This window comes from Lytechinus pictus, chromosome 18, assembly GCF_037042905.1.
Source record: "Lytechinus pictus isolate F3 Inbred chromosome 18, Lp3.0, whole genome shotgun sequence".
NCBI lineage: Eukaryota > Metazoa > Echinodermata > Echinoidea > Temnopleuroida > Toxopneustidae > Lytechinus > Lytechinus pictus.
The window spans coordinates 14,302,949-14,321,997 of NC_087262.1; the positions used below are offsets into that span (position 1 = coordinate 14,302,949).

The 19,049-nt window shown below is 37.9% G+C and overlaps 1 protein-coding gene across 1 annotated transcript in view; it reads left to right on the forward strand.

Annotated features, from left to right (window-relative positions):
- The first annotated feature begins 1,204 nt into the window (after window positions 1–1,204).
- The window catches only part of LOC129282236 (protein qui-1-like), a 39,181-nt gene continuing 21,336 nt past the window's right edge, over window positions 1,205–19,049 (forward strand). Inside the window, exons 1-6 of the mRNA XM_064112789.1 lie at window positions 1,205–2,384; window positions 5,977–6,179; window positions 13,200–13,299; window positions 14,331–14,433; window positions 15,253–15,404; window positions 15,690–16,968. Of these exons, the coding sequence (XP_063968859.1) occupies window positions 2,273–2,384; window positions 5,977–6,179; window positions 13,200–13,299; window positions 14,331–14,433; window positions 15,253–15,404; window positions 15,690–16,968 (1,949 nt within the window). The 5' untranslated portion in view covers window positions 1,205–2,272. The remainder of the gene's footprint in view (window positions 2,385–5,976; window positions 6,180–13,199; window positions 13,300–14,330; window positions 14,434–15,252; window positions 15,405–15,689; window positions 16,969–19,049) is intronic.

Genomic DNA, 19,049 nt, shown 5'->3' on the forward strand with positions numbered 1-19,049 from the left:
AGTGCAGATTGACCTTCACTTCCTATGGGTCAAATTATGTACAATGTAGTATAATGGGCAGTGACATATCTTGAAATAAGGTGGTATTGGTGCTTTGATATGTGGTTCTAAATAAAAAAAAAAAGGATAAGGCAAGCTTTTGGTTTTGATATCAATTTTCTGAAGACTTGGTGTAGACATTCTTGAATGCTGCTCTTATTTTATTGAATAGAGATAATATACATGTACTTTTTTATGACATTGTTTGGAATGAAACACATTTCAATCCTACGAGCACAAATAAGTATATGATTTTCCAAACATGTAATTAGATTTAGCAGCTTTCATTTAAGTTTGTAACTAATTTTTTTAAACTCTTTTTTTAAATATATGAATATGGAGATAAAATGAACCAAGGTAATAATGATAATGATTATATTTGCTTATATAGCGCTTAACACATACTTTATCAGAAGTCTCTAAGCGTTGTACAGTAATGCAGCATAGTTACCCTGGCTTTAGCAGAGCAGCTGTCAAGCTGAATGATACTAAATCCAATTGAAATATTTCCAATTTGCATTTTAAACACTGGTGACATTTGTCATTATATTTCCTTAGAATATTGTGTTCTAATTCAATGCATGACTTCTGGTCAGGTTAGTTACAGCTGTCTGCATGGGAAGTGGTATTGAAATTCAATACATATTTCTCTTTATGATACATATACACTCTCAAAATTTCTAATGATACCAACCCCAAAGTTGATTTAAACACAAACTGACCAAGTGTTGGTGTTTTAAACAAATCCACATTCATTTTGTATGCAATTTTACCTAAAATATGTTCTAATTTGTACCAACTTATTAGTTGGTTCAAAACTTTCTAAGAGTGTACTTTTCAAGATTCTGATTTATTGAAGGGATTCAATTTTCTGACTCTGTTATATTGACATTTAGACTTTTGATGCTCCTTTTGATTCCCCCATTTGTGCTGTAATAAAAAAAACTTGTGCTCAAAGAAAAGTTGTCCTTACACTTAAAGATATTGAAATTTTAGGAGTGATACTGTTAAAACATAAGATATTACTTCATTTGACAAACACTCAATCGAGTTTGTGTTTCTTCAAGTGTAATTAGATCAGTTGCAACTTTACCTAGACAAATGTTCTCATAATTAATATGTCCTTTCTCTCTTTTTCCCTATCTCTTTACTACCTACTCTTCAGGATGAGATGATTTCCCCCCTATTCCTGCATTTCCAGGAATGCTACTCCGCTGTGATTGTCTGGTGGACTCCCTACACTTCGGCAACGACGACATGAGAAATCCCCTCATGAGATGAGTCCTCTAGCACTTGTAAACAAAGCATGAACAATTTCTTCTCATCAGTATCCGATTGCAGGGGATATTTTCTAGGAGACATATGAAGATTTCATCTTCATCATATTCACACCCCAGGAGTACATCGTGGTTGGATTGCAAAAAAAAGAGAAACAACGTAATACAAGATTATTCTTGCTACCCTGGTGAAGTAGATGAGATGATGTATACATTAATGGATTAACGAGCCACTACTTCATAGGATTTGTGTTCACTAATTGGTTATGTGCAACGATGTAAAGGAGATCTGCGAATCTCATTTGGAGATAAAAAGCCCTGATGATATGGTTTGTCTTCGTATATAATATTCTACTGTGAGGTATATATCAGAGGCCACTAGGGGAAGGAAATCTTATGGCTTGTGCATCCATGTTGTATTTAAATATTCTACGGTATTTCCATGCTTCGAATCAAAAATGGTAATTTAGAGAGAGATCTCTCTCTTGCCGCAAAACCATGATGTGAGGCATTGGTAATGTGACAAGAAAGCTGCAAGCACTTGAGTGAAAGAAAGTGACAAAAATGCATCACTTAGGAGGAGCATGAATTGGATTTGTGCTAAGATAGTTCAATCCTTTGCCTTAAACGTGGATGTTGTAGCAACTGGAGGCTTTGTAGCAGTCGTTGCCCAGAATTTATGAGCTGACTTGGAATTATTTCTAAATTTGGATGATTGTGGATTGATCACTGAAATATTCATGCAAGTTTACATCTAAGCTGTTGCGAACGTATGCGTACATCTAACCAGAGGCAGACGCGATCCTTGAGCCATTGATGTGGTCAGCTCTACCCAGTTGACCACAGGGACAGCATCATCAAGACCATTGTGCGGACACTGACCGGTTACGGCAGCGCTCTGACGTGCTTAATGCTTTTATATTCATTGGCAAGGATTGGTGCATAGACTGACCCAAATGACGCTGACCAAAGCAAAAGAGATGGACAGCATTTTCACCGGCCGTCTGACCAACCTACCGCCCCTGACATCCAAGGTGGTCAAGATCATACTCAGCTGCTGCAAATCAGGTCAGTAACAATCTTGCTATAAAAAGAAACTTTAAATTCAGTCATTTGTGACCAGCCACTCCAAGCCAACAATAAGTCGCTAGACAAGATTCTCTGTGAATACTAGCCAAAATAGTAATTTGGTCTTCAAAAAGTAAAAATGAGAAAATCAATATACCCGGTATCTGGAAGAGTAATTCTTCTTTCTACTGTCAAAATTAACATTGTAAAGTTGAGTTAAAAACAATTACAAGAGTTTATACAACGCCATTTTCCAGTCTACTTGGAAGTTTCCCCAAGATTGTACAATTTAAACTTTGTTTTCTCCTTGTTTTTTTAAGCTCTCACTAAATTTCATATACATTCAATCAAGTTGTTGTGTGGCTTTTTGTTGATCAGTATTGACAAGTTCAATATCATTTTAAAGCTTAGGATGTGTACTTTAAATTCCAATCAAAATCTTAAAATTCATTTTGGGCGGTTTATTGGGGGTGGCGGGTCACATTTTAACATGCCAAACAAAATAAATTTTTACCCTGACGAAGAGCAGACAATACTGCTCGAACATGAAGACCAAACAGTTCTTTTCAAAGCTTTCACCAAAATATCATTTCTTGAAACAAAAACTGTTCTTAACTACGAAAATGATAGCATGTCAGGAGCTTTTTATCAACATTTTTTATGACAAGTTGTCAGATCTGACAGCTTTCCTTGAATATGATTGGCTGAGAAGCACTGTTACCATGAGTCCCAAGAATGGCTGTGAGCATATTCCTCAGTGAAAATCACCGACAATTTGCTTCAAACGTACAGCCTTGAAGAATTGAAGATTCAAAAGAGAACTGGTTATTAATATTTTATTACTTCTGCCTACTACCTGTGTAAAAAAAAAGTACTTTGATGTTTGCTGCGGGTACGTCATTATCTTTAACGTGATGAAGTGAAAAAAAAATCAGGCAAAGTACTTGAGTTTCTTCAGGTCAAATCCTGCCCCATTTATCATTCTATTTGTAGAATTATGACTCATAAAAAAATCTGTTTCCATGATGAATTGAATTTCACTTCATCAGTCGTCCGCAATCCATCACTTTTATCAGTTCCAATTTGCCTCTATTTTCTCTCTATCTCTCAATCTCACTCTCTCTTTCTTCATCTTGCATTTTCTCCAAATCAGCTAAATCATGCTCTCTCCCGAAGATCAGGGAAAAAGTCTGGATTTCTGAGTTCTATATCAAGACGTAATAAAGTAGGGCCTTGATTGAACAGCACATTGCAGCTCTCGTGCGTTTGTTAAGACGTCAGCCTCAAGCAATATGCTGATTTTTTTTCCTCGTTTTTAAGCTTCCAAATCCAAACATGACATTTGGAGCTCCTTGCAAAGCTTCACTATGTACAAAGGCAGTAAGAACCAAGTGCTTTCACACAAGGGCAGATGTTGATGCATTTCTAATTACTATGTTTGAAAATTACCAATCAAATGTATTCATGAGTTTCAAAATTCTAATTTAGCATTTATTATTATTTGTTATTTATTAAGAATTTATTTTGCGCTTTCAGAAAGCAATAACAAGACAGTATGTACAATGCAAGCATGAAAATAATATTCATTTCATTTATTTTATTTACCACAATAAAGTAAAAATATATTTATATGTACAATGAAGATGATATCAAAGTACAGAAACTATTGACAATAAAAATGTAAAAAGTGAAGGATAAATGAATAGAAAGTAAATTAAAATAAGTAAGAATATTTTGTAGACCCTTGCTCAGCCTACCAGGAAGCCTTGGTAAGGAGTAGGCCAACTTAATGGCCATGGCTGGCAGGGCCTTCCCTCCCACTCCTGATTGGGTGGACAAAGGTCTTTACATACATTGGGCCTACAGTTATAAAAATGGAATGACATAGTAGTATAAAACAGTTACACAACCCCCCCCCCCCTACCAGAATCATTCAAGTGTTTAGAAAGAGAAGTCTTATTTTTAAGTTACATGTAGTAAGTTTGACTTTCATTTTAGTTGGTAAGTTGAGTTTTCATGTACGCAACGTTGACTGTTTTAATAAACAAGTCAAATACGATTTAAGCATGTATTAGTGTGTATTTACACAGGCCTGTTAAAATACCAATGTGAGCAATTTGCTCTCGTGTGAAAGCTCTCGCAAGCTTGGCTTCCAGATTCCTCGTTTAAGTCATCAAGGAGAGTCCCTCTCAACAACCACCGAACAGAAAATCCTTTTTATTGGGCAAATTGCGAAGATGTTTACGCGTGATTGACAGGGACATTAAGACAGAGAAAAACAGGAGCATAGTTTGATTACAGCATTTAGCCCTAGTGATGGCATGATGTCATCCCATTCTGCTCTCTCTGTTTCTCTCTCTCTCTCTCTCTCTCTTACTCTTACTCTGTCTCCCTTTTATTCAAATGCTGTCTTTTTATTCACTTCCTAGACTTTATTCCCTCTCTCCTTCCCCATCTTTCTATTCCAACCAAAATCCTCTATCTCATTGCTTTCTCTCTTTTTTTCTCTTCCAATTTTCTGTCTCCCTGTCTGAAATCTGTCTGTCTCTTCCACTCTCTCTTTCTCTCCCTCTCTAGCTTTTTCTTAGTCTCTCTACCACTCTCTCAATCTGTCCTATTCTATCTGTCTCTTTCTGCTCTCTCCCCCTCCCTCCTCACTCACTCACTTAGCATTTCAGAAGTATGGAAGGGATTAAGTACAGATATCAAGATATGTTCCTGTTTTAATTCCCTGCTTTAAGCTGTTTGTCTCATCAGATCTTTCTTCCCGAGGCCTGATTGTGCCAGTGATTACATGCTAAATCTTATGCTAATTCTTTTTTGTTACTACGTTCATTGTGCTTTCAGTCTTCCAAAACAAATCAGATCACACATTTCCATTTTATTTCTTCATTATCTATAGTATGAATTATAAATATATAGACTACTGCTCAAGAAGAACTTTCGGTTAAGAAATCATAATGAATTCATAGGTGTGTGCTGTGCTATTAGTGTTGGCATCGGGCAAGGTCTACATTTCTTGTGAATTGATAATTTAATTCAAGATTTTCACAGCAAGCCTTATATGGGTATGAACGAACAAGGGCCTGTATGAGACAATTTATCCCCCCCCCCCCCCTTGAAAGTAGCTTGGTAATGAATAGTTTTTACTTTGCACAAATCATCATATCACATCGCCTCTGCTTTCTTGACAAACCAATGGAGTGCAGATTTGCTGGTTCAGAAGGGAAAAGGATGCATGACCCCCAGCCATTCCATCATCAAGCATGGTCACTTCGTTTTCATGAAAATTGCCCCCTCTCTTTTTTTTAAGTGATTTGTTATTCCTTGTCAAAGAAAAATGACATAAATCATCCCATTTTTATGAGCCCCTTCTTTAATGAAATCCTAGATCTGGGGCCTCTTTCATAAACTTGTAATATAAATGAATTTGCAATAATAGTTAAAAGCTACTGAAATTATTTGGTTTGATCGGCTGATGGTGATTTTGTTATAGAAATTATGCATTTGTTATTATAACAAGTCTTTGTGAAATGAGACCCTGCCCCTCAGACCACAATTATGATTTTCATAATTTTGTTTTCATTTGCAGACACCATACAGGAGAGGTTTGTTCTATTGCGAGATGCGGTCCCCGAGCTGCAGAGGTTTTGTCAGCAGTATGGCCTTGATTTCCAATTGGTTGATATGCACCAGGGGCCGTCCAACACGTCCACCAATGACCACGAGATGGCCGGTCTCAGGATCCAAGAAATCATCAACTCACATCAGTTGTCACTGGGACCGTTCTTTGTGGTGAGTCCAATGCAGAATAAACCTAATATCACATTTGATGTTTATGTAGATATCAAGGATGTAGTCACTGCTGGTAGTCACAAAGCCGCTGGAGAAAATCTTCTCTCATAGGCTTTAAACATGTGAACATGTTAAATATGGCCTTGAGGCCGGCCTCAACCACTTCACTGGTAGATATGTGAGATATAGATTAAACAAAAATAATATATACACTGTTGGTCATAAAGGTGGAATATTTATTTTTACCCCAGTTTAGGGAAGGATTTTTAAAAATTATTTATTTCTAATAGATCTAGATAATGGCATACATTCTCAGATTTTATTGAATACTAATTTGCGAGTATTTGTTTTGCGTGACTGCTTCATCATATGTGTGTTACTATGCTAATCAGCTAAGGGACCTACGTCCTTAAGTCATGATTGACAGTAATGAGGATTAATGCCTCACAAAAGGGCACTGATATATAGCTGATCGACACGATTTTTATCCTGGGGCCTCACAGTAACGAGGCCATTGCTTAGCCCCTGAATCATGACTGTACGCAGTGTTTGCTAGGGTACGCGGCCCCTTCCACAAATCCCCCAAAACGAAGAAAATGCAATAAATTGTCAAAAATTTATTGCATTTTCCCCCGGCCCCCAACAGGAAAAATTCCTCTGTAGGGCCATGCATTATGGTTCAAGGCATGGCCACACAGAGAAATTTTTCCTGTTGGGGGCGGGGGGAAATTGCAATGAATTTTTGACAATTTATTGCATTTTCTTCGTTTTGGGGGATTTGTGGGGGCGGCCGCGTACCCTAGCAAACACTGCGTACAGTCATGATTCAGGGGCTAAGGAATGGCCTCGTTACTGTGAGGCCCCAGGATAAAAATCGTGTCGATTAGCTATATAAGTGCCCTTTTGTGAGGCATTAATCCTCATTACTGTCAATTATGATTTAAGGACGTAGGTTCCCTAGCTGATTAGCATAGTAGCACACATATGATTTAGCAGTCACGCAAAAGAAACACTCGCAAATCAATATTCAATAAAATCTGAGAATGTATGCCATTATCTAGATCTATTAGAAATAAATAATTTTTTTAAATCCTTCCCTAAACTGGGGTAAAAATAATTATTCCACCATTATGACCAACAGTGTACATAATTTGTCTTCAGGGCCATTTTTTGGCAAGTTGAATGCAGAATAAATCTACTATCACATGTTAGATATACATGTAGATATGTTAGAAATAGAAATTATGTTTTCATCAATTGTCGTTAGGTCCATTTTTTTTTGGGGGGGGGGTGAGTTGAATGTAGGGTAAAGCAATCAAGATCATAGACCCCATTCTCATCTACTTTCTTAAACTAGTTTAGGGGAAACCAGAGTAATGTGTAATGGGAATGCTCGAATCGGTCTTGGAAGTGATCGTAAGTGGTCATTTTTTTCAGTTGATACATGAACATTTATCTCAATTTCATTTGTTGATCTTAACTTGTTACTCTATCTATCATTGAAAACAAATAAATTCTCCCTAATCAAATGTCCATATGGCACCTACGCCAAAGTTATTGCAACCGAGATAGAGAAAAATCCTTCCATGGAATTGCCATGAAGGCAAATCCGCTTAATCAGCCACAAATCTAGCGCAGCCTGTACGAGAATCGGCATTTGATTTCTAGAAATGACCGCCCTCATGCCCTTTAATCTACTCCTGAAGGTAAACAATTATTTCAAATTAATAGGATTTCCATGGCAGATGTCACAATATCCCTTCAGCCCACTCGCCTGCCTACCAGGCATTTTAACCCAAAAGGGGGAAATTGATCGAAACCTCATCATCCGAAAATGGTTTCGGTTCTTTTTTTTTACGGCCATGCACACTGTTTAGAGGATGAGGGGGTGTAATTTAAGTAGGTCGATGTGGAGGGTGGTCATATTATTTATAATGATAATGCTGACTATAATCAGTGTGATAATATTGATATGCTAATGACAATAATGATTATAATGATAATTATATAGTAATGGTAATGATAATCGACAACAAAAATGATGATAATAGTAATAATGATAATAATAATAATAATAATAATAATAGTAATAATATTTACTATTGATAGTTAATGATAGGCCTGATCATGATGCTGATAATAATGTATATTTTGCTATTATAGTAATGATAATAATGATGAAATGAAAAAAAATAGTATTCATAGTAAGGATACTATTAGATAGGAATTATACTGGACCCAATGGACTGGTATAGCCTACTTGTATGACACCATCTTTTGGGGCAGTATTGACATTACCAAGAGCCCAGCTGTGGTCTGCATGCCCCGACATATTGTACATGTATGTTCATTTGTAAAACATGAAACATACATGCACATACAATGTGAGACTATATAGTTTTATCATTCTTGTGAGAGATATTGTATTATACCAGGATTTATCTCCTACATTTGAGAGCATTCTAAACTGAATCTGGTGTCTGATGTCTCTTTATAACTTCTTGGCGCCAATGCTAATTCTGTAAGGTCAGGAGGTAATTATCGTTTTTTCTGGCCAGGAGTTGACATCTGCTGTGACTTTTCTGAGTTATTAAATATAACTGATTTTGAGGCAAATGAAATTCACCTTTCTGATTCATCAGACCTGGGGAGTGTTTCATGAAACATATGGTCAGTGATTTTCATTGACTAATTTGCTCTCAGCCAATCAGGTGCAAGGATTTCAGTAGCTTGTAACAAAAGTCAGTGAAAATCATTGACTGTTTGTTTCATGAAATGCTCCCCTGTTCTTCTTCCACAGATTGTAATTGTTGAGAAGGGAAGATTGTTAATTTTAAGTGGTCACCGATATCTTGTCTCCATTTCAATTTGCAGTTGTCTGAGACAAATTAAAGGAGATTTTATTGTGTCCAAACTAATCAATAATTTTCACTCCAAGAACGGGAAAATTACCACTCGTTCGAAATCATATTGCTACTTTGGCTGATCAGGATATAGTCCAAACTTTTCTAGCACTTTTTTTTGGTCTCAACCGTGATTAGATTAGGGAAAAGAGCTGTGTATGTGTATGATGGCTTGTTTCTATTTAACACTGATGAAAATGAAATTGAAATAAGAATACTGACTTAGAGGATGAAGTGGCCTACTGGGTAGACCCCCCCCCCCAACTGTCTTACTCTCATATTGGCATCAGAAGTGGGCTGGATACAATGGTTTCAACCCTGTTCCCCTGCGGAAGACTATTTCAAAGTAGCATTGAAGGTGGGCGGTGAGGAGATGTTGATAGATACCCTGCTCCTACCCCCCCCCCCCCCCCCCGAACTTTCCATATTGGCATTAAGGGTGAGGGGCAGGGGTAGATATGGGTGGATACCCCACCACTGGCTCCCACCCCCCCCCCACTACTTTTCCTGACTAGTAATTAAAGGTGAGGGGCAGGGATAGATATGGCTGCATATACCCCAACGCTGGCTGCTTCCTCCCCCCCCCCCTCCAGAGACTTTTCCAGAGTAATATTAATGGTCAAGTCCACCTCATAATAATTTTGATTTGGATAAATAGAGAAAAATCAAACTAGCAAAACGCTGTAAATTTCATCAAAATCGGATGTAAAATAAGAAAGTTATGACATTTTAAAGTTTTGCTTATTTTTCACAAAACAGTAATATGTACAACTAAAATGGGACAGTCGATGATGTCCTTCTCTCACTATTTCTTTAGTTTTTTATTGTTTGAATTATACAATATTTCATTTTTTACATTTTTTCATTAAGGACCAACTTGACTGGATCATATAATATTAAACAGTGCTCTTTCCACGTGTTCAGGGAGGAATTAATCGTTGTTTTTCTTGACAATGAGGAGAAAAATAGAATATTCCCTATTTCATATAATAAAATACAAAAGAAATAGTGAGTGGATGATGTCATCAGTCTCCTCATTTGCATACCCACCAGGATATGCACATAACTGTTTTGTGAAATTAAGCAAAACTTTAAAATGTCATAACTTTCTTATTTTACATCCGATTTTTATGAAATTTTCAGTGTTATGCTTGTTGGATTTTCCCTTTTTATTCAAATCAAATTTTTGTTGGGGTGGACTTGTCCTTTAAGGGTGTGGAGCAGGGCAGGGGGGTAGATGTTTATGTATACACTGTCCCTGGCTCCTAACCTCCCCCTCAGAAACCAGGCCCTAGTAGGACCAAGGGAGGGGGGTGAGGGGAATGTGGGGGTAGATGGAGTGAGTTTTTACCCCATCTCACTCCCACAGTGCCTGTTCCCAATGGCATTACCTTTTTAGGCCGCTAAGTAATCACAATATTTAGGAGACTGACATCCCCGGCCTGCAGAACTAATCAGCAGGCTTTTTATTCCTGGCCGCTCTTTCTCGGTCCGCTCCACTCACCCAGCCAATGCAATCTGTGCATGCCGCCCCCACACATTATAGTCCCAATTCCCAATCAAAACTGAAATGCTTTTACAACCTGAAACCCTAAGCCCCCTTTTCACTTCCATTCACTGACATATGTTCATTTATGTTGATCTTTATTCGTGAATCTAAATGATATGAATTATCTACTTTTATTTTGGAGCAGTATCCACACTGTATATACAGAAGTAGATATTATCATGTAGTTATTTACCTTTTAATATTCTTTATTGTCCAAATACATATTAGGCAATTGCTTTTTCATATTTTTAATTTATATTGTATTATTATGAAAAAATGAACATACAGTATTTACCTAGAGCACCTCTATTAAAGTTGTTTGCTGTATATTCTGATATATGTACTTTTTTTTCACTCTTCCCTTTGAAGGTATTATTGCACCCACATGTATTGAATATTGAAGAAAGGTGTCACATATTTTTAGCCTATTTACATAGCCTTGTCTTTCATGAGGAAATTCATTGCACAAGGCATTGAAAGTAACCCCGCCAATTTCGCGCACTTACAGAACAAAAAATTGGTGAAATATAACTGTGTTCAATCAACACTTCTTTTACTCTCGAAACATGTTTTTCATACATGTAGACATGTATCTAGTTCAATCCATTTAAGTAATATTTTTACCTACAGATCGTAAAAATGAATTTCTTACAATACACATGAATGAGTTATGAAAGGCGATTCTATTTATTTGTTTGAATGCAACAGATACCTCAATTACTAGTGGCCTGAATGTACATGTAGTTGAGACATTGTTTGGTCAAACTGTTCAGTGTGACAAACACTGAATAGGCCTATGAAATGAGGGAGAATCGGCAGTGATGAAAAATCGCTTGAACGCTATACTGCAGTGTCAATGTTTTGTGATTCAGGCAGTTCTAGGATAAGAACTCATAGTTTTATAGAGTAATATGAATTGTGTTGGAGTGAAAAGAGGGGGAAATCAGCAAATAAAAATGTCTTAAATGTTAGACTGCAGTGACAATGTTCTGCAATTCAGGCTGTTATTCTAAAAGAACATGTTTAGAACGCACTCATATGAATTAGCTAGGTTGGGATTGATAATACAAAGAGAATCTGCATTGATAATAAATCCCTTGAATGCTATACTGCAGTGACAATGTTCTGTGATTCGGAAGAAAATTTTTAGCACGCACTCATGTGAATTCGGTTGGGCTTGAAAAAAAAGGAGAATCAACATTGATAATGAATTGCTTGAATGATAGGAGTTGGTTGGTCTTTGACAAAGGGAGAATGAGCATTGATTACATATCGCTTGAATGCTATAATGCAACGACCATGTTGTTTGAATGCACTAATACTCATAGAGTAATATGAATTTGGTTGGGCTTTAAGCCCCCATCACACTTATTCGAAATCAGCAGGAATCAAGCAGAAGCTGGAACAACAAAAAAAATCAAAAAATCTAGAAATTTTTGGGAGGAACTTATGAATTCACCAAACTGGAGTTGAAATTCAATTAATTGACCAGGTGAATTATCATACACTAGTCAAAATGAACCGCGATGGAGTCACATTGATAATTCGTGCTACATCCTTGGACATTCTAAATATTCTGACTGCATTCAAAATATTTTTGTCATTTCTTTTGGCCGTCCCAAAGATTTTGGTCATGTTCAAAACATTCGAGGGGTATTTTCGAACGGTGTTCGAAGTAGATTTAAATGATCAACTGGTGGTCGAACAATAGTCCTTTCATTCCGGCCAATTCTGCTTGATTCGGAATAAGTGTGATTGGGGCTTTAAGAATCTGCATTGATGAAAAATCACTTGAATGCTGTTTTGCAGTGACATTGTTTTGTGATTCAGGCAGTTCTAGGTTAAGAAAATTGTAGGAATGCACTCTTAGTCATAGAGTAATATGAATTTGGTTGGGCTTGAAAGGAGGGAAAATCAGCATTGATGAAAAATAGCTTGAACGCATACTGCAGCGACCATGTTGTTTGAACATACCCATGGTCATAGAGTGATATATTTTGAACACTGATTGATCTCTACATGAGGGACCCATCTGGTTTGGAAGCAAGATATCTGCTCATTTGTCTCCCTTAATCACGTTTGATACGCTCCCTCCTCCATCAAAAAGGTTAACCGGTCATGCTATGATGCAAGATAAATGTATTATACACATGAACCCTTAAAAGATGAGTAACATAGTCATACCAGCAAAATCGTGGTGTCCATTTCATAAAACTTGATATGATAACAGATTTACCATAACAGATTTAAGCTACTTAAAATTCTGCAATCTGATAGGCTGATAGTAAATTTGTAATAGAAATTCTCCATTTGTTAATATCACAAGTATTTGTGAAAAAGGACCCAGAATAATCAAAGCTTTAATTTACATTATTTCGGATGGTATTTAATTGATCAGTTTGAAGTCGGCTTCGTTGATGTGACGGCAGCGTTAGAAATAAATTCCGAGTTTGAAAAAGGAAGGTTGAGACTTAAAATTCTTGCAGATGATTTGTAACAATCACCACTTATGACATTTAACAAATAATATTGTACTTTTCTTCTTCTTTTTGTGTCTTATCTCTGCAGTCAATAATCGGCAACAAGTATGGTGATTATGTGCTGCCCTCTAGAATCGAAGGAACAGAATTCAGTCATATCCGAGACTGTGCATTTGAGGCTGGAAAAGGTTGGTTTCTTGGAACTTCACACTTAGAATAGAAAAACAGTTCATATATCTAACAATGATTTATGTATATTTCAAGCAAATTAAATTTTGTAATTATTTTAGATTCAGATATTGTTAGCCAAACTGGTTTATTTTCCTTTTGCATGAAGTTGTGCTGCACTCAACCCTGTTGGCCGTTTCATGAAGCTGTTTGTAAGTTAAGTGCGACTTTAAGAACGACTGGTGAACCCTTCTCACGCGCTAAACCATCGCCAATTCAATATACCATTTACCACAAGAAAGGATCACCATTCGTTCTTAAAGTTGCTCTTAACTTACGAACAGCTTTATGAAACACCACCCAGGTGAGGTAAATAAGGACATGGCACGAATTCATCCCTTCAAATGCAGTGCGCGTAACAGCTGCTCTGCTTTAGCCAGGGTGATAATGCTGCATTACCGTAGAGCACACCTCTGATAAAGGAAGAGTTGAGCTCTTTACAAGTAAGTACAATTATTAGTTACAGACATACCAAGTCTCACGCTTTAGGCGTACTCCTGCCGTTGAGACTCTTGCTCACCCCCCCCCCCACCTCCTTGTGCCTCTATCACAGCCTATCCCCATATATCCCCATATTGTGGGTGCGTCGTGGTCTAGTGGTTCTGACTCTCGCCTTTGAAACAGAGGGTCGTGGGTTCAAATCCTAGCCATGGCGTGATTTCCTTCAGCAAGAAATTTATCCACACTGTGCTGCACTCGACCCAGGTGAGGTGAATGGGTACCCGGCAGGAGTAATTCCTTGCATGCACTGAGCACCGGTGATGGTAGCTCGAGCTAAGGCCGGGGTAATAATAGCAGTGCTTTGTATCCTCAGGCAAAAAGCACTTTATAAATCCAGCTATTATTCACATAGGCTGTGATCTCTCGCCGAGTCACAGAAAATCTGCGCATAGCTGGTCTTTGAACTTGGCATCTCTGTAGTTATCATTATTATTATTGAATACTGAACATGAATGATGAGCCTCTCTCTCTCACTTTCTCTTTCTTGCAGATATCAATGTCCTTGATGAGTGGTACGTCCAGGAAGGCGATGGAATGGAACAGGTCTATGTCCTGCAGCCGATATCCTCAAAACTCAAGTATTACTATGACTCGTAAGTGATCATTTGTCCCACCCCCCTCACTTAGTCTGCAGGCACAGACCCTGATTGAAACTTTGATCAAACAAGTGGGTCTTCACACAAGACTAGCACATGGAAAACTTGTTTCAATTTCAGGCTCTTCAATGCATTAGTCATTGTTGGCTGTGCATATAGACCATTTAACTGGAGTGAAGGGTTTGCACAACAGACTAGCCCCCACCTCCTCTTGGGAACTCTGCCATCGACCATTATTGCACGCAGGTGGCCTATGGCATATTCTACGAAATGGCATGGTTAATGTTTTTTAAATATCCTTAAAGCTCAAGCAGTACTAGTATAGAATCACCTGGATGGTGTTTTTTGAAGAGAGGGAAATTTAAGAGACAGATTCATTGTTAACATGTCATGGCAATGAACAGGGTTTATTTTCTATATCCTAGGTAAGTAAGGGTAATCACCTAGTTGTGAACCGTGGCATATATAATTGGGTATTAAGAAGACTTATTCAGGTTTTATGAATATGGGCCCAGGCCTGTGTTCTCCCACTATCATCCTCAAAACTCATTACTAATTCAAAGCATATGTCACGATTGAAGATGGATGATATTTTTATGATAACTTATAGTTATATTCTAGCACAAAATATCAAACTCTCTAGCAATTCAATTTCATAGTGGAAAAACATTTCAGATTAAACAATTAAACTTGATGATGATGATGATGACGATGATGACGATGATGATGATGATGATGATGATGACGGAAGTGATCGTGATTATGATGGTTGTGGTGATGATGATAATAATGTCTAAGAATTATTATCATTTACAGGAGCCCAGAAAACAAAGAACACAATGAGAAGGATTTAGCAAAATGGAAGAAGGCCCATGATGCATTGCTTGAGATCCTTCAACAGTGCGCGGAGTATGTGCACGATGAAGGACTTCTCAACGAAGAACAACTCCACAAGTATCATATGTCGGGTGAGTATTGAAAAGCTGACGTTTCTTTGGAAATTTCTGTTGAATTCCTAAATTCTTTTGAATCCGATAGGATGTTTATAACAACATGATGTATTTTCATGTCATTTCTCCAATCAGATGAACCATTTCAGTGATGTAACATTTTTTGTTTATGTCAAGCTACTTATGTGCCGGTGTTGATTCAATGTTTTCCCCAGATGATGTGCTCCATTTATCCCAAAGAAAATTCAATCTTGATTATTCCCAACTGATAATTGAAATCCGATTCATTATTCTCTTTTCCAGCTCTTGAGAATGAGTTGACGAGTGCAGTTTACCAGACGGAAAACTCTGCCGAGAGGTGTGTGTGCATCTACCGCTCCTTCGATGATCTCCCGCAGAATGTGGAGTCACAGGAGATGCACAACTATGTCGACATTCGCAAACCCAACCGTCCAAAGATATATAAGAAGGCTCAGGAACGCATCAAAGCGCTCAAGGAAACCAAGATTCCCTCTATGCTGCCAGAGGAGAATATCCTCAAGTTCTGCATTCCCTGGACGGCAAACGGCATCGACCCTGCTAACTCTGAAGAACATGAACAGTACTTGAAAGAATTCTGTGGACAATTCACGTCCAAGATCAAGGAATTGGTGGACAAGTTTGTTGTCCGGGAGAAAGCCAATCTGCAGATGAGGGAAGGATCGGGACTGACTGGAGAGGTCCTGGCGCACCTGCAGGTGGCGGATGAGTTCACCAAGAGCTTTGTTTCACGAGACTCTGTCGTCAACCAAGTTGAGAGACTAGTCAAGAAGACACAAGGGAAAAATGATAAATTGCAGAATGCTATATTATTGCATGGTGAGCCAGGAAGCGGTAAGACTGTAGTTGTATCTCAGATTATCAAGATGATGCCAACTTGGTTAGGGGAATCAGTCATCGTTGTGCCAAGGTTCCTTGGCGCAACAACCACATGTCGAACTGTTCGTGACATGCTTGAATCAGTATGCCATCAGGTGTACGAAGTATACAAACCCAAGAAAAGCAAATTTGGTGACATTCCGCAAGACTTAGAAAAGCTCAAACAGTACTTTAAGAACTTAATCGAGAAAGTCCCCTCCCCGATGCGACCGCTGTGCATTGTACTGGATTTCCCAGCGGAGTTTGTGGAAGAATTTCAAGGCGATAAATTAGATTGGCTCCCTGTGAATTTCCCAACGTCAACCACCCTCATCATAGCCCTGACCGATAGCCCCGCTGTCAAGGTATTCCGGGAACGAATCTCAGACGAAGCCAACTTCATCAGGGTTACATCCCTCAATGACAGGGAGCTCTCGGAAATGGTGCGGCTGTTCTTGACGGACAACAGCCGACTCCTGGTTCCGGAGCAGGTGAAAATCGTCACAAGGGCGGGCGCGAGGCACCCCCTGCCGTTGTTTGCCAAGCTGCTTTGCAGAGAGACTCAGTTTATGAATCCATCGGGGAATGGTAAAGATCCCATCTCGACCCCTGTGGATGCATCCAACATTCTGCTGCAGCACGTAGAAGACAGGAATGGACCGGAAGTGACCTCTATTATTCTAAGGTAGACAAGTTGATATGGGGCAGTTCCATTAAATAATCACCCTTTCTATATGTCTAACACAATTTTTGTCTCACCTGCATAGCAGAGTGAGACTATAGGCGGCGGCAGCGTCAACACCAAATCTTAACCTAAAGTTTTTGAAATGACAGCATAACTTAAAAAGTATATGGACCTAGTTCATGAAACTTGGCCATAAGGTTAATCAAGTATTACTAAACATCCTGCATGAGTTTCAGGTCACATGACCAAGGTCAAAGGTCATTTAGGGTCAATGAACTTAGACCATGTTGGGGGAATCAACTCAAAATCTTAACCTAAGGTTAAGTTATTGATATGTCATCATAACTTAGAAAATATATGGACCTAGTTCATGAAACTTGGACATAAGGTTAATCAAGTATTACTGAACATCTTGCTTGAGTTTCACGTCACATGACCGTGGTCAAAGGTCATTGAGGGTCAATGAACTTTGGCCAAATTGGGGGTATCTGTTGAATTACCATCATAACTTTAAAAGTTTATGGATCTGATTCATGAAACTTGGACATAATAGTAATCAAGTATCACTGAACATCCTGTGCAAGTTTCAGGTCACATGATTAAGGTCATTTAGGGTCAATGAACTTTGGCCAAATTAGGGGTATTTGTTGAATTACCATCATGTCTCTGTAAGTGTATTGGTCTAGTTCATAAAACGTGGACATAAGAGTAACCAAGTATCACTGAACATCTTGTGCGAGTTTCAGGTCACATGACCAAAGTCAAAGGTCATTTAAGGTCATTGAACTTTGGCCATTTTAGAGGTAATTATTAGATTGCTGTCATAACTTTCAAATTTTATATATACAGTGCGTCCCAAAAAAAACTATACACTTTTGAAATGGCTGCCAAATAAAAAGTATATCACTTTGGGGGGAAAGACTTATACATATGGAAAGCCGATAAAGTCATCTTTCAAATTACACCAAAATGTTGGAAAACTATTCATGCTTGAGTGAGCACTACCCGCTTAAACAAAGGGTATGAAAATTAGGGTGGGCAGGAATTAGCCTTTCGGTTTCTTTCAGTTTTTGAGAGGCGAGTCCCTTGGAACTTGCAAACTTGAGGGTGTTCTGATGAATTGATGGTCATTCATTATCAATTTAAATTGTTATAGCAAATTTCATGAATTATCAAATTGAAATTCCATGCATGAGTAAGCATGAATTGCAATCTTTAGTGAAGCATTTTAACTTACAATGTGGGTCTCAGCAGTGTGTTCATTGGAGTCAGGAGAATAGGAGTAAGAAATGACTTCAGTGTGTGAAGTAAGCTGATGGGAAAAGGGTCAACAGAACGTTTAGCCTCCCTCCTACAGGTCCGTCCCTCCCCCCTCCTGTTGAGATTGAGACTGATTGCTATTACATGTACGCATTAAGTGCAAAGCGGACTGTCAATTTGATAATAAATTCTGAAAATTAGATCATCAACTTTTATCTATCAATCATTCAATCAACAATCTGTTAGTAAATAAACTCAATCAATGTCATCAATCAAATATTCACCTTTTTCAATACATTATCAATCAAACATTCAGCTTTTTCAATAAATGATTTCATAAATTATCATAATTAGTCAAGTTCTTAATAAATCATTCAATGGAAAAGAAAGACCCATCAACCATCAGTCACTTGGCATTTTAAGTTTTAAATACCAACCAAGAGAAAGAAAGGGGTGGAGGGCGGGGTGAGTACATGACATGTAATTTGTAAGAGAACACAAAGAAGAATGCCCCTTTAACCCAGTCTTACCCTATCTCATCCCCTTGCATGTAACAGGTACCATCACATTACTCTGACTCTCACAAGCACACTTGCTAAGATCCACATAATAAACGAAAAATGCTACACTAAAATTACAATTCCTGTTTACTCATGCATTACATTTCAATTTAGTAACTCGTGAAATTTGCTTAAGAAACCAAAACGAATCTCCATTTATCAGTAATTTAGCATAACACCCTTAACTTTGCAAGTTCCAAAGGACTCACCTAAAAAAAAAAATGGAATTAAGGCTAATTCCTGCTCACCCTAGCAAAGGCT